The 14,637-nt window shown below is 51.6% G+C and overlaps 2 protein-coding genes across 2 annotated transcripts in view; one reads left to right on the top strand and one right to left on the bottom strand.

The window, feature by feature from the left end:
• STAB2 (stabilin 2) overlaps positions 1-9,797 on the top strand; it is a 144,219-nt gene extending 134,422 nt beyond the window's left edge. Inside the window, 6 exon segments of the mRNA XM_040637381.1 lie at positions 1,471-1,590; positions 2,331-2,471; positions 3,779-3,886; positions 4,783-4,911; positions 5,775-5,891; positions 9,322-9,797. Coding sequence (XP_040493315.1) covers positions 1,471-1,590; positions 2,331-2,471; positions 3,779-3,886; positions 4,783-4,911; positions 5,775-5,891; positions 9,322-9,372 — 666 coding nt within the window. The 3' untranslated portion in view covers positions 9,373-9,797.
• The window catches only part of NT5DC3 (5'-nucleotidase domain containing 3), a 67,183-nt gene continuing 55,390 nt past the window's right edge, over positions 2,845-14,637 (bottom strand). The window contains exons 14-15 of the mRNA XM_040637382.1: positions 5,704-5,817; positions 2,845-4,120 (exon numbers count right to left, since the gene is read on the bottom strand). Coding sequence (XP_040493316.1) covers positions 4,009-4,120; positions 5,704-5,817 — 226 coding nt within the window. The 3' untranslated portion in view covers positions 2,845-4,008. The remainder of the gene's footprint in view (positions 4,121-5,703; positions 5,818-14,637) is intronic.

Raw genomic sequence — 14,637 nt, forward strand, 5'->3', positions numbered from 1 at the left:
CTTCATGAAGAGAAAGCTCCAGCTGGAGAAGGATTTGGTGCTGACCGATCAAAGCACTGAGCTAATAATAATAACTAGGTCAAGAATAACATTTCCTGAGCATTTGCTTTGCACTGTGAATGCATGAACCCTTTCAGAGCACTTATAACTCAGTCCATGGAATGTAGGCTCCCTACGGGAAAGGATTTTCTCTGCCTTGTGGCAGGCATATAATAGGCACGCAATAAACATTTGTTACTAGGAATAAATTCTCATGCGACCTTATGAGGTCACTTCGGCTATTATCCCCATTTTGTAGATAAAGAAACTGAGGCTTACCAAGGTCAAGGGCACAGCCAAGGAGAGGGGACTGGACCTAAGTATAGGGCTTACAGGATTAGGGCAGAATAAGCCAAGGGCTCCAAAATGGTGAATCTTTATCCACAGACTAAAAGTATCCATCTAACTATTCTGAAATTCAGGGTTACCGTAAACACACTAAAGACAAACACTCAAACTAGTGTTTCTGCCATGCGGGAGCTTGGCTTGTCACAGAATTTCAGAAAAAAACAGTGTCAGAACAAAACCCACTGGCTGTGTGCCCCTCAGCAGATTAACTTCTCTGGGCTTCAGCAGCCCTGTCTGCACAGTGACAAAGTTGAACTGGTAGTGAGGGTTCTTAAACTGTTTCAGCGAGTATTCATTGAGCACCTACTATGTACTTGAGATAGATCAGTGAACAAAATAGACACATAAATCATAAGCAGAATAAATAAGTAGTTGTAGTGAATGCTAGGAGGTGATTGTATATACTACGGGGGGAAAGGAGGGGAAGGGTGGAGTAGGGAGGGGAAGGGGTACCACCGCAGGGTTCCCAATTTGCAGAGTGATAAGGGACGGCCTTGGTGAGAAGAGGACACCTGAGGAAAGAGTGAACAGAGGCAAGGGAGTTAGCCATGTAGATTTGGGGCAAGAACATTCCAGGCAGAAGGAAGAGGCAAAGAATCAAAGGCGAGAGTGGCCACACAAGTTTGAAGAACGGCAAGGAAGCCAGTGTGGCTGGGGCCGAGTGAGGGGGAGAGAGGCCAGCTGGGCCCGGGGGCAGCAGAGCAAAGGGGGTCCAGATGGTTTGGGCCTCATGGGCCATTCCTCGTAAGGCCTTTGGTTTTCCTCTGAGTGAAGTGCAGGCCATGGCAAGGTTTCGACAAGAGGAGACTCAAATTTGATTTAGATTTCGAAGGACTGCACAGGAGGCCATGTTAAGAATGGTCTTGATTCTGTGATGTGGCTGTGACGTAGGACCGTAGGATTCATTGAGGAAAGAACAAGTGCTTCTAAAATTCTGCCAAGAGGCAGTCAGAAGACAGCAGATGAGCGGCAGCCGGAGGTGGGGCCAACATCAGGGACAGTCCCGGATGGGTGGTGTCCCGTGACCCCCTCCACCACCCCAGCCCCTGCACATCAGAGCTGATCACTGTTTCCTCTCCCCAGGAAGTGCTGGCCTATTCCAACAGCTCAGCCAGAGGCCGGGCCTTTCTGAACCACCTGACGGACCTGTCCGTCCGCAATACGCTCTTCGTGCCGCACAACAGCGGGCTGGGGGAGAACGAGGTGAGGCGGGGGCCTGCGGTCTGTGCTTCAGACTCGTGCTTCGACAGGATCCCTTATCTGTCACCACAAGTCACCCAAAACTCAGTGGCCGCCCAGGTTCTCAGCTCACACACCTCAGGTCAGCGGGCCGCCGTGGCCCTGGCCGGGCTCGCTCACGGGCCTGTGATGGCCTGGCCTCCGGCCGGCGGAGGCTCCCGTCCCCCCGCACACCGGCCCCGGCATGTCCGTACGGCGCTGGCAGCAGGCGGCCATTAGGAACAAGCCCCCGCTTGGTCACTGGCTGAGAGGCCACCCGTCCAGCAGGTCACGCGGCTGAGCCCCAAGAGTGGGAAGCAGAGTGGGGTGGCAAAGGGCAGGACTGCAGCAGGGGTGAAGAAGCAGAGCCCCAGGTGCAGTCGGCCCGGCACACTAGCCTTCTTCACGTGCGGGCGCGCGGAGGGGTGACATGACCGCGGGCTCCGGCAGCCCCAAGCCCTGTCCCCCCGGGGGCTGAGAGGAGCCGGGGCTCTGTCCCCGGTGCTGCTCGGGACCTGCCCTTCACGAAGGTGACTTCCGACGCCCCGAGCTGGCTAGAGCCCAGACAACCAAAACCCGAGGAGAGCTTGGCGCTCCTTCTCTCCATGTGCAGGCAGAAAACCAAGGCCATGAGAAGCGATTGCTTTTTCTGTGTCATCCTTATTATTACAAATAAAATCGCCTGGCTTCTACAGACCATTCTTACGTTTCTCCCTCCCTCTCAGACGCTGTCTGGGCGGGACATTGAGCACCACCTCGCCAACGTCAGCGTCTTTTTCTACAATGACCTTGTCAACGGTACCGTCCTGCGGACTAAGCTGGGAAGCCAGCTGCTCATCACCTCCAGCCAGGACCAGCGACAACCGGTATGAAAACGCTTCCGGATTTACTGGCAGAACTGGAGGGAATACGTGCAAAGCTCTTAGCGTACAGTAGGTGCTTCGTAGATGGCAACTATTATGACGTGAAAGTAAACGCTAAGCCCGCAGTCAGGGGATGGCATCAGCTGCGTGCCGTGCCACACCGTGCTGCTGGGCGGCCCCTGCCCCTGGGGACTAAGCCACTGGTGGCCGCCAGCCCCGGAAACTGGTAATGACAAATGAAGAACTTTATATGAAACCATTTTTAATTTTTTTGAAGATGTATTTATTTGAGAGAGACAGAACATGAGAGAGAGAGAGATCATGAGCAGGGGGGAGGGGTAAAGGGCCCCGCTGAGCGGGGAGCCCAATGTGGGGACTCGATTCCAGGACCCTGGACGTGAGACGAAGGCAGACGCTTAACAGACTGAGCCACCCAGGGGCCCACATGAAACCATTTTTGAAGCTTTCTGACTCTCCGCCTCTGTTTCATGGTGATGGTGGCGGTGATGCCACCGGTGATGACAGGGACGGTGAGGATGGTGATGGCGATGATGATCTTGGTGGTGGCATGGCGACCATGACAACCACGATGTCAGAATCACTGGCACATGGGAGGATTCGGTGACTCCGTGCTTGTGGCATGTGAGAATAGTGCGTGGACAGGAGCAAGTGCCAGATGAGTAATTCCTTAACATGTTCCTGATCAGTGATTCCTTTTATTAAAGATTAGTGGTTTAGACCAGTGCTTCTCAAGTCTCAACATGCATTTGAGTCAGCTGGAGATTTGCTGAAACGCAGATGATGATTCAGCAGGCGGAGTGTGGGGGCGTCAGGTTCCGCACTTCTAATGGATCTCAGGTGATGCCCACGACCACAAGACAATAGATCACGCTTTGATTAGCAGGGGATGAGATCACTTAAAAATCCACTTCCTAACAGCTCAGTGTGATGTCAGAGCAGTGGACCTGACGTCCAGAGGCTTAGGGTTGGCCATTTGCTACCAGGGTGATCTTGGACAAGCCATTTTCCTTCCGAACTCTCATCTGGTAGACAAGTTGGTGGGACAGACTGGCCCCTTGGGTTCTCTGCAGCTCTTAAATCTGCTTTGTAGCCCAAGGGCAACTAATGTGTTCTGTGCCGTCTAGACACGAGCAGGAGTCCTGTGCTGCCTATCGATAACAATAGGCCTGACATCTGGACTGCAGGACCTGGGAGAAACTGAGTAACTTCCTTCCACGGAGGGGTTGCCCACGTGGGGAAAAGAGGCAGATGGCCACAGATCTCCACCAATCCCCCTCTTGTTTCCCCAGGAGACCAGGTTTGTCGATGGAAGAGCCATTCTGCAGTGGGACATCTTTGCCTCCAATGGGATCATTCATGTCATTTCCAGGCCTTTAAAAGCACCCCCCGCCCCACTGGTGAGTATCCAGGGCTCCTGGTCGTGGGGCGGGGGGTGTCCAATGTCCACTTGCCAAGAGGCAAACTATAGCTAGAAGCCGTGTCTTCTTTCCTCTGGAGATGGGAGGAGCCTCCCATATCATCAGCAGCTGGCCTCAGAGATGGGAGGCCCTGGTTCATCCCACCCCTGCATTAGCACCACAACACCTGTCACTGTTGGTGTTTGTTGAGTGAATGGGCCAATAGAGAAGCCACTGGAAGGGAAGTAAGAAATTCTGAGCTCTGGTTTGTCCCCTCCATTTCATTCACTATGCAACCTTGGACAAGTCTCTGAGCCCCATTTTTCTCATCTGCAAAAACGATACCTACCCCCTGGATTCTTGCGAGGATTATGAGTTGACAAATATAAAATAATTAGGACAGTCCTTGACACAGTACGGGCTATATGAGGGTAGGTTGGTTGGTGTTGTTAGTATTCTGCTTTCTAAAAGTGTGAGGGAGGCGTGAGCCCAGCTGACTTCTGGCAAGTTCCATAGCATAGTGGTTAAGTGCCCCAGCTCTAAAGCCAGGCCAGCTTCAGAGCCCACCTACCTCTACTCCTCACTGGCTGTGTGATATTAGGCAAAGCACTTTCCCTCTCTGGGCCTCAGTCGCCCCATATAAAAATGGAAACATTAATACTTGTCCCTATCTCTTGGGGCTATGACAGGTTTAACTGGATTATGTCATGGAAGGGGCCTACACAGACCCTGGCAGTAGGAAGGGCTAAATACATCTTACCTATCTTATCCTTATTTTTATCCCAAACGGCACAAGATGCCTCGGGCCAGCAAGAGTGGGGTGGGCTCCAGAAAGCAGTCCTCTCTTGGCAAGGCACTCGGTTTAAGTATCACCCCCTCCCCTTTCTGTGTTGCAGTCTTCAGCCCACACCGGCATGGGAACAGGCATATTCTTTGCCACCGTCCTGGTCTTTGGAGCCGCCACTTTGGCTGCATATTCCTACTTTCGGCTAAGCCGAAGAGCAGCTGGCTTCCAGCACTTTGAGGTAAGAGAGACATGGGAACATGGTGGTGGGGGAGATCCCCTCCGGAGCCCAGCCCCCGACTGGCTGCTTCACAGAGCTCACCGGGAGTCGGGGGCCCAGAAGCTCGCTCACCTTGGAGGATTCAGGAGACAAGCGCCTGCTCTGATTGGTGGTGCCTTCAAGGCTGACGGATTCTGGGGTGGAGGACAGGGTCAGGGGCCTGCATGGTCAGGCCTCCCTCTTCAGCCAGCCTCAAAGCTTCCCGATTTGAACTGTTGAGCCCGCATGTAGGTCAGCGGGTCTCAGCAGAGCAGGGGGGACCCCTGGGGACCAGGTGTGGCCGCAGCACAGCAGCTGAACACCCTCCCTTCTGTGCTTTCTGCCCCCGCCCGGCCTCTCCTCCAGCTGCCTCCCCCAGACGTGCCTCCCCCGCAGTAGGCCATTTCCTCCTAGCAGAGCACCTGCCTATTCATAAGCTCCAGCATCTTTGCGGATGGTGTGCATGCTGTAGGAGTCCTTTCATATTAAGTTCAAGGACAGGCAAAGCCCCTCCAGGGTGAAGGGGGTCAGAGGAGCAGTTACGCTGGGTGGGGTTGGGCCCTGTGGGCATGGACGTGAGGACGCTTCCTGAGGAAGGGGACGGAAACACCCTCTGTGTGGATTCGGGTGGCGGTCACGCTAGGAGGGACATACGAAGTCACTGAGCCCAACACTTAAGAGGGGCGCACGTGGTTACTGTAAAGTAGATCTCGCTCGGTAAAGGAGGGGGGAGAAAAGGCCCCGGAGGTGGAAGTGGGGCAAGGCTGGCTTTACCTGCCACCTTGAATGAGCCACTCCTGCCCTGGGGACGTCCTGGCCGTCAGCCTGTGCTTGTCTTTCCGCAGTCGGAGGAGGATATCGACGTCGCGGCTCTCGGCAATCAGCAGCCTGAGAATATACCAAACCCCTTGTATGAGAGCACCCCCTCCGCTCCCCCAGAACCCTCCTGTGACCACTTCATGGTGAGTCTGCCTCTTTACCCAGAACAGATGCAGGTGGGGTGCAGGCGAATGATGTCTTCCAGCAAATCCACTGGAAAGCTTTGCACCAAGGAAGGCACATTTCTAGAATTTGTCTCGGGGCAATAAGCCTAAAAGCCAGTCTTGCAAGCTGACTGAAGCCATGTGGCTGTTCAGTATCCCTGGGTTCTTTGGGGTGGACTGAAGTCTCCCACAATCAGAGGTAATAGGGGAGAAACAGAGGCTGCCCACCTGCCACCTCATGACCAGGTGAGAAGTGATACGTCACACGACAAAATCTTAGGCTGCATTCTGCCACAAACGTTTATGAGGTAGCCAGTGCAAAGTAAGACTCAGGCCTTAAGAGGGTTTTTTTTTTCCCCCTTATGTTATGCTTTAAGCTTATATTTACATTGTTGGGGTCTCTGGCTGGCTTAGTTGGTAGAGCGTGCAATTCTTGATCCCAGCCAGGGCCATCAGTTCAAGCCCCATGTTGAGCATGGAGCCTACTTAAAAGAAATTTTTTTAATAAACTTTTATTTACATGGTTGCCAAAATTTGCCCATTATCAGAGAGCTGCTTCTTGCCTTTGGGACTATGTTCCCTTTGACGGCAGCAGGCTGGGTCCAAGGACCCAGAGGGGTCCCACAGGACCAGCCAAGAGTGTCAATGGCTTCTCCCAGGATGGAAATGAAACACAAGCCAGCAGTAAGTGAGAGTTTATTGAAGATAGAGAGATGGCAGATACACAGAGTGCCTGGGACCCTCGGAAAGGAAAAGAAAGGAGCACGAGTCCCATCTTTGTTCTGGGTCTGGAGCTTTTACTGAGGATGATGGTCTGGTGTGTACGTCCCCTCAGGCATCCCAGAACTGGTTAGAACAAAGACCAGGGCCCAAGTGTTAGTCCTTGGAGCCAGGGGGCCTAGGCCTGGAGATGTCTAGCTGCTGGTGGCCTGGAGTGCGCATGTGATAACTTAGTCCTGTCATTCTCACCTGGTCCTTCCTTAGATGTTATCTGTTCTACAGAAATCATTAACTCCTTGTCCCTTCCAAGGAAAACATAGGCTATTTGCGTTACGAGGCATGTGTAAGGGGGGGTGGGGGTGCAGGTCCTAGCAAGAGTAGAAGCAAGAAAAGGAGCAAAAGCAGATTTCTATGGAGTCCTTCGGCTTCCCTATCTCACTTTGATCAGGTCTTTTCTATCTAGAGGGACGTGTTCTGCTCTGGTATTCCAGGAAATAATCTTTTGTTTCTAGTTAGTGATCCCAGAGCCCGGATGGGGCTCCACTGACTTCAACCCAGGGGGAGCCCACAGCAAGGGACCCCATTTACACTGAATGTGGAAGCTACCCCCTGCCTGTAGCCTGTTACTGGGTCTGGACTGAGCAGCTGGAATAAAACTTAATTCTTCCTTTTATAGGAAGATAAGAAAAATCGACAGCTAGTTATGTACCTCAGCAGACTGAGCTGACAGCATTACTCAGGTTCCAAGAAATCACCTGAATCTGGGCTGTTGGTCTAGAACCCTCGTGAAGAAGTAACCATTGAGCCCCGCATCGGGCTCGCTCCTCAGTGCAGAGCCTGCTTCTCCCTCTGCCCCCCACCCCACTCCTGCTCTCTCTCTCACACACTCTCTCCTTCAAATAAATAAAAATCTTAATTAAAAAAAAAAAAAAAAAGCAACCAAAGCCAGAGAGCTGCCGTGACTGTTTTAGGTGTGTACATATGCTGTCCCTCCCCTCGAGACTTTATCTCGGCTGTTGCACTCTTGTAAGTTGGCACTGAAACACTACAGAAATAGTTTATTGCGCCATTTTTCAGCTCACATAGTGCAACAGACGTTTGTGTTCTTCTGCAGGGAACCAAACGTAAATGTCCTGTGTTCTCCGTGCCCGCGGTAGCAGAACTAATATCTTTGCAATAGACTGAAAAATAACCAGATCATACCTCTTTTGTTTTTCTTATCAAACCCATGTAGAAGTTTCCCCATCCAAACTGAAAGGGTAAGCTGGGCTGTGCATGTATGAACTCGTAGTTCATTTCCGTAAGCAGACTGTTACTCTGAAATCAACCTCATTTAAAAAGCTGGGGCGGGGGGCGGGGGGCGGCGGCGTCCACTCAGTCCACGCTCTTCCCCCTTCTCGGCTGCCGTCCTCTTCTGAGGGCTCTGCCAGCACCACGCATGAAAGATTCTCCTGAGGCGGGAGAGACTGTGTCCCGGACGCACGAGTCAGGTGAACCTTTGTGATCAGACCAGGCGGCAAAAATGTGGCAGGAACAGAAGTCCTAAGCCGAGCGTGCCATCCCTGAAAGGGACCAAGGGACGTCCTCTATTCTCATACCTTCCACATTGAAGGTGTGGAGACTGTACAATAACTGTAGCCAACCCAGGCATCCGGAACATATCCCGTATGCAGATTTACACCACTTGGGAGCCAGCTGGAGCCGCAGACAGCACGAGGCTTGGGTGCTGCCTCCGGAGTGTGGCTTCTCACTGGACTCTCTCAAGTGCTCAAGAGCCACCCTGGGTTGACAAAGAATCTTTCATCTGAGAGCAGGTTTTTGTCATGTTAATAGCCACCTTTTGTAGGGTGCCTGTACCTTCCTCAATGCAGCATCTAATTTAATCCTCATACTTCCCTGTGAGGAGAATGTTATCATGGCCCTTTACAGACGAGGAAAAAACAGCAGATCTGTCCAGGGCCCATAAGCTTCAAGCAGCAGTGACCCCCCCCCCCCCAAGAACCATCCTACCGCCTCCCAACACAGGACAGAGCGTGAGCAGACGCTCCCACCACACACGTGTTCTCAGGGCACCTGGAGAAGAATTGTTTTAGGCTACTGGGAGGGGAGAAGTTTTCCTCCACCCTCTTAGGGCCACTGGCTGGATCTGAAAAGTAATCTGACAGATTCATAGGAAAAAAGCATCTCAACTTTATGGAAAGTCTCCATGTACCTGGGAGCCTTGCTGAGAGAATGAAGAGCCGAGGTGACCAGGGCAGGAAGTTTCCCATCTTCTATACAAAGAAACAATACATTTGTGAGGAACCGACAAGACAGGGCTTGGGGGAGTACGTGGTGAAGGAAGTAGGAAGATAAAGAATTTAACCAGGTTGTTTATACAGATTTCCTGGCCCCAATTCCTGTCTCTGGTGATCCGCGTCTTCCCTCCTGGTCCGGGGAGGGTTTCATGACCTGCTCGAAGGAAGAGGGGCAAGATGGGGAAGGTCAGAGTGACCATCCTACTTCTGCTGTTTTTTTCAAAAAAGTCCTTCAGCTTAAGATCAATTGCCAAGGTGCCATATTTTGGGGTGGCGTGTTCTGAACCCCTTCACGGCCTCAGAGCAGGGGCCAGAAGGAATGCTCAGCCTAGAAAGATCCAGCAAGCAGAAGGGCCTGGGCCCGGAGTGTTTCAGAGACCTCTCTTTTCCAGGACGCCGAAGACCGACAGCCGGACAACAATGACCCCCTGGGGGCGCTGTAAGGGCCCAGACCTGCTGCGACCAGCCACCCCCCTCGGCCACCTGCCCGCCCGCCAGAGCCTCCTCAAAAAGGCTGTCGACTGTGAATCTTCTGTACCAGCTGCCTTCTGGAAAGTAAGGTCCTTTCACATCTTGAAGTATGAAGCACTCAAGCCATACCTCATCTCTTTGGTTAATCTGGGGGATTGTTTTGTTTCTATGGGTGAGGGGCCATGTTAAGCCCACCCACCAACCCCAAGGGACTTGTCCCTCCACTGTCCTTCCTTTGTACCTTTACGTGGCACTTATGTACATTCTCCCCAACACTACCTATGACCTTGTCTCCTTTCCCTGTTAGATTGTAAGCATCCAAAGGCAGGGACCTGCCTCATTCATCTTTGTATCTTGGGGTCTGGTACTTGCAATGTGCTCAATAAATGTTTATGGAAGAGAACTAAAGTCAATGGAACAAATCTGGTGTTTTGGGAAACAAAAATACTGTTTGCCACAGGAAGGGTCAAGGTTTGAAGGTAAAATCCACTTACTGGGGCTAATTAGGGCCTTTTCATTTAGCCAACACCTGCCTTATAAAGTCTTCTTTCTTAATTCTGTTTTGCTTATTTGTGTTTAAGAAGACATGACAATCACAACGAGACACCACTTCACACTCACTAGGGCGGCTAGAATCAAAAAGACAGAAAATAACAAGTGTTGACAAGGATGTGGAAAAATCAGACCCCTCATACATTGCTGGGGCGGGGGGGGGGGGGGGGAGTAAAATGGTGCAGCCACATGGAAAAGGTTTGTCGGTACCTCAAAAACTTAAACACAGTGTTACCACAAGATCCAGAAATTCCACTCCTCGGTGTATACCCAAGAGAAATGAAAAACATGTCCACATGATAACTTCTATAGGCATGCTCACAGCAGCGTTATTATTATTATAATAGCCAGAAAGCAGAAACGACCCAAATGTCCATCATCTTATGAATAAATCACCAAACGGTGGTATATCCCTACAGTGAAATCTCATTCCACCCTACAAGGGAACTAAGCACTGATGATGCCTGCCAACAACAGCGAGAGAAACTGAAAACGTCATAGGCTACGAAGGCAGACACAAAAGACCACATATTGTATGACTCCATCTATGTGAAATTTCCAGAATAGGCAAATTCACAGAAAAGAGATTAGTGATTGCCAGGGACAGGGAGTGATGAAAATGTTCTAGAACTTCCCAGTGGTGATACATGGACTCGGGACAGTTTTTTACTGTGCACGACTCTCCGAAGCAGTGCATGATGTTTACCACACCGGCCCCTGCCCTCAAAAGACCAGAAGTGCCCTTCCATCACCGTGACAACCAAGCACCCTCCAAACCCCCCACCGCACACCTCCAAATGGTCCCTAGGGGGCAGGACTGGCCAGCTTTGGGAATCCTTGCTGGGACAGAGAAGTGAAAGGTTGGGCTGTGCAGACCTCAGACTCTCCTTTTGGCCCAATAGCTGTTCCACATCCTCAGGGTTTTTGCTGAGTCAGGGGAGACATTCTGGAGGTCCCAGTGTCTTGTAAGCTTTTTCACAACTCCAGGCAAGGAAAGAAGTCCTAGTTTCTGGCAAAGGAACAGCTTACCGTCTCCTCTGGGACAACATGCCATGATGAACGCAATGCCATGTTTCTGGGAGATCGCTGCCCAAAAGAACGAGAGACAAATTCTGCAGTGAGTCCTCCGATACCACCATCACAGGGACAAACAGGCAGGCCATTGAAAGGAAGACCAGCAGGCTCCCCATGGAGGGAGTGAATGAGACGGGGGTCCTGGCACATCGAGACATCAAGGACATGAAGGTGGTTAAACACATCTGCACACACATACAGTTTTTTAAAAAATCAGCTCTTCAAAATATTTATAAATTTATCCAAAACCCAGTAGTGATTTGACTTCAGAGCATTCACTCTTAATTTAGTATTAGTCACTATCTTCTTCCCTTAAGACACGGCTTCCAATTTTTCGCTTTCCTGGCAATCTGATTGCGTGTGGATGACCATCTCCTCCTGGCTCTCAAAGAAGGAACTATGTGTGGGGGCACAGCAGTTCCGGGGGGCAGGGCGGTGTCTGCTGCCTACCTAAGTCTAAGCTCGTGCCCATTTTCCGTCTGTGCCTTAACTGGACAGTCTCCTGGCTCTGAAAACGAGCACGTGTGCTCTGCTGGGACAAAAGGGGTGAGAAATGAACCACACATCTTCCTCCCCTTCTCACCGGGGTGTTCTTTGTTGGGTACAGAATGTGAAACGGCTTTGCCACGAAAGCAACACAAAAACAGGCGACTTACAACGAACCGGACGACACAATTCAAACTTTTATTTGGCAAGAAGTTCAATCCTGTAACATAATGTCAATATTTAGAATAAATAGCAAATTCGCATCCAGAATAAATACTAAGTCTACCTAGGGCACATGTGTGGCGCCCCACACCGTACAGGCACACTCTGTCATTCTACTAAATACTTAGAACGCGGTTTCCTCGGGGTTCAAGCCTGCAGGACTAAAAAGGTCTCAGAAGTGCTGTAGCGGGTTGGCGGCCCCGGGAAGCAGATGCTGAGATGAGGTTTGCATGCAGGACGAGTACGGGGGAGTGTTCTTGGGATCAACACCTGGGAATGGAAGAGAAGGAACAAGAAGGGAAGGACGCGGGGCTGGTGGGCTGGCATTGGCTGCTCCAGGAAGGGGGTGTGACCTCGTCTGAGGCAGGGTTTTTCAGTGGGCGAGGCTCTCGAAAACGCCACCGGCTGAGGACGGGGAGCCAGCAGCTGACCCAGCAGCTGGGGGAGTAAGTCCTTCGGTTCTGAAGGGTGTCCTGGGCAGCCAAGCCCATCCCCCCTATGAGCACAATCACCAGTCAGTGCAATGAGGGATGGTCAGCTAGCGCCCGAGCCTGGCGGTTCAGTGACACACGACGGTTACGCCATGTGCTAGAAACACTGGCCACAGCGGCACGGATGCCCAGAGAGCAGCTCTTAGGGGAGTGTGGCGCGCTCACCTACAGAACTTCTCTCCACCAGCCGCACGCAGCTCTGAGGTGGTCCATCTGCGTGCTTCTAGCAAGGTCATGGTGCCATGGCCACCGACACAAGCCACTGGAGCAGGAGTGCGCAAACTACGGCCGGAGAGCCAAACCTAGCCTGCAGCTGTCTTTGTAAGGCAGGTTGTGATGGAAAGCAGCGTGCCCGTGCCCAGAGCAGTGGTGACGGAAAATGGCCCACGAAGCTGCAAGGGCGTCCTCGCTGGCCCTTTACAGGCACCGCCGGCTGAACCCTGCACGAGAGACGCTTCACTCCCTTTCCTCGCCTTAACCCCCAAGGGTGTTAAAGGTTAGCTGAGCTTGAGGCCAGGCTCCCAAATGCTAATACATAGAGAGAGGGAGAAAGAGAGAAAACTGGTACAAAAGGAAATTAGTCTTAAGAGGGCAAAATATAGGCTCCCCAGTAGTTGAATAGGGCAATCAAGGAACCCTGCCTCTGGCCAAATGTAGTCTCAGCGCATTCTGGACAAGGGCCCCCAAGTGGGTCTTTGGCAGCAAATGAGCCCTCGGCACAGGGAATCAAGTCCAATATTTAGCACATTCTACTGATGAAAAGGCCTTTGGGAGAAAGAGAAAAGCCATTTAGCTCACCCAAAGCTAAATTAGTGAGGAGGGAAGATTACTTCTCATTTCTCCTTTGCAATAATTAAGAGGGCCAGTGCATTCAAAGCAACTACTCATTTAGTCTGAGATGTGCCCAAATCGGTAACAGGTGGTGTATTTACATAGCATTACTGGTGTGGCAGAAAAGGGAGCCGAAGAGAATTTTAAAAATTAAAAAAAAAAAAAAAAAAGAGACAGAAAGGCTATGTCAGGAGGAAAGAGGGAGCTCTAAGACAAGCTCCTAAAATATTTTAAAAGCCAAGTTTCATCTATAAAAGCAAGTGCAAAACTAGTTGTGCGGGCCCCTTCCATGGCAGTCTGCTCCCGGTACCACGAGCCTCGCTGAGCCGCCGTGGCCGGTCGGACCGTCCCTGCACCACCAGTCCAACCGATGCGAAAAACAGGAGGTGTTTTTCAACGTGCAAATCCATTTTATTCTGTTCACTTTCCAAACTGATTTTTTAAATGGTAGAAAACAGACTCCGTTCCCTTGTGCCACTGCGCCTCCCTCAGCGTGCCCCGCAGAGAACGGGAAAGAACAAAATGCCAGTGCAGTATGCCAAATCCCAGCCGAGTCGCGACGGTCACGATCTATCTTGACCGAGCACACACAGGAAGCATACCTCTGTCTGTCCTTCCCGTGGACACGGCCGCCCCGACCCGTGTGGCTGGCCCTGGCGTGGGTTCAGTCCGCCAGGTGCCTGCTCCGTGGGCCCGGCTCAGACGGATGCCAGGCTTCTGCTATGTGGCCTGTCTCAATACTGCCATGTTCAGTGGCCCAGAGGCTGAAATCTTAATTGGTAATGTGTTGTTAATTCATTATCCATTCCGAGAAAAATCTATTTCTCCCCCAAGGCTTGGGTCACCAACCTCGCTCTCTGTAAAAGCAGTTTTAAAAACAGTGCTGCCTCATTCTTGAGTAAACAAGACACCTTGTAACTGGCACCGAGGAGACATCAATGACTATCTGATGAGATTAAAACTGGGGGGGGGGGGCTTTTTTACTTCCTCACTCAGCTTCTCCAGGCAGAGACTCCAAAGCCAAGAGCACAGCCTGTCTGCCGAGGGCCCCAACAGCAGGCACTTCTGGGCATCCACCTGCACCCATTAAATGCCCGTCTCCGACACCCTCTGATGCTTAACCACATAGGAGCTAACACTCAGCAAACAAAATGCCTACCCCATCCCCGAAAAGGAACAGGCTACTGTGTTTATAACAAAATTTAGAAGTAAAAAAAGTGGCCGAATCGGGCCTCCTGGGTCTAAAGGGCATTACGCTCGGCATCACAAAGGAAGCGGGTAACTCACTTCATCTGTGCACCGTGGCAGGCAGTCTACGGAACCCCAAGCCAAAACTTCATCGACAGCTGGTTCCGACACACTGAGCACAACAAAATGCTGAATAAGCGAGCACTCTCCACCAGTCCCGTTTCTTGACCCTGCCATCCGCATCCACTGGGGACAAGCCTGCGTGCCACTCGCCTTGTCCTTAGGAGTGAGATGCTACATCAGCCCGTTCCAAAGTCTCTTCCTCGCTTCCACTGCCCTTTAACCTCTCCCATCTTCAACACACACCTAAGGAAATCCACCACACTCCCAAAA

Source organism: Ursus maritimus, unplaced genomic scaffold (assembly GCF_017311325.1).
Source record: "Ursus maritimus isolate PB19 unplaced genomic scaffold, ASM1731132v1 scaffold_21, whole genome shotgun sequence".
Lineage (NCBI taxonomy): Eukaryota > Metazoa > Chordata > Mammalia > Carnivora > Ursidae > Ursus > Ursus maritimus.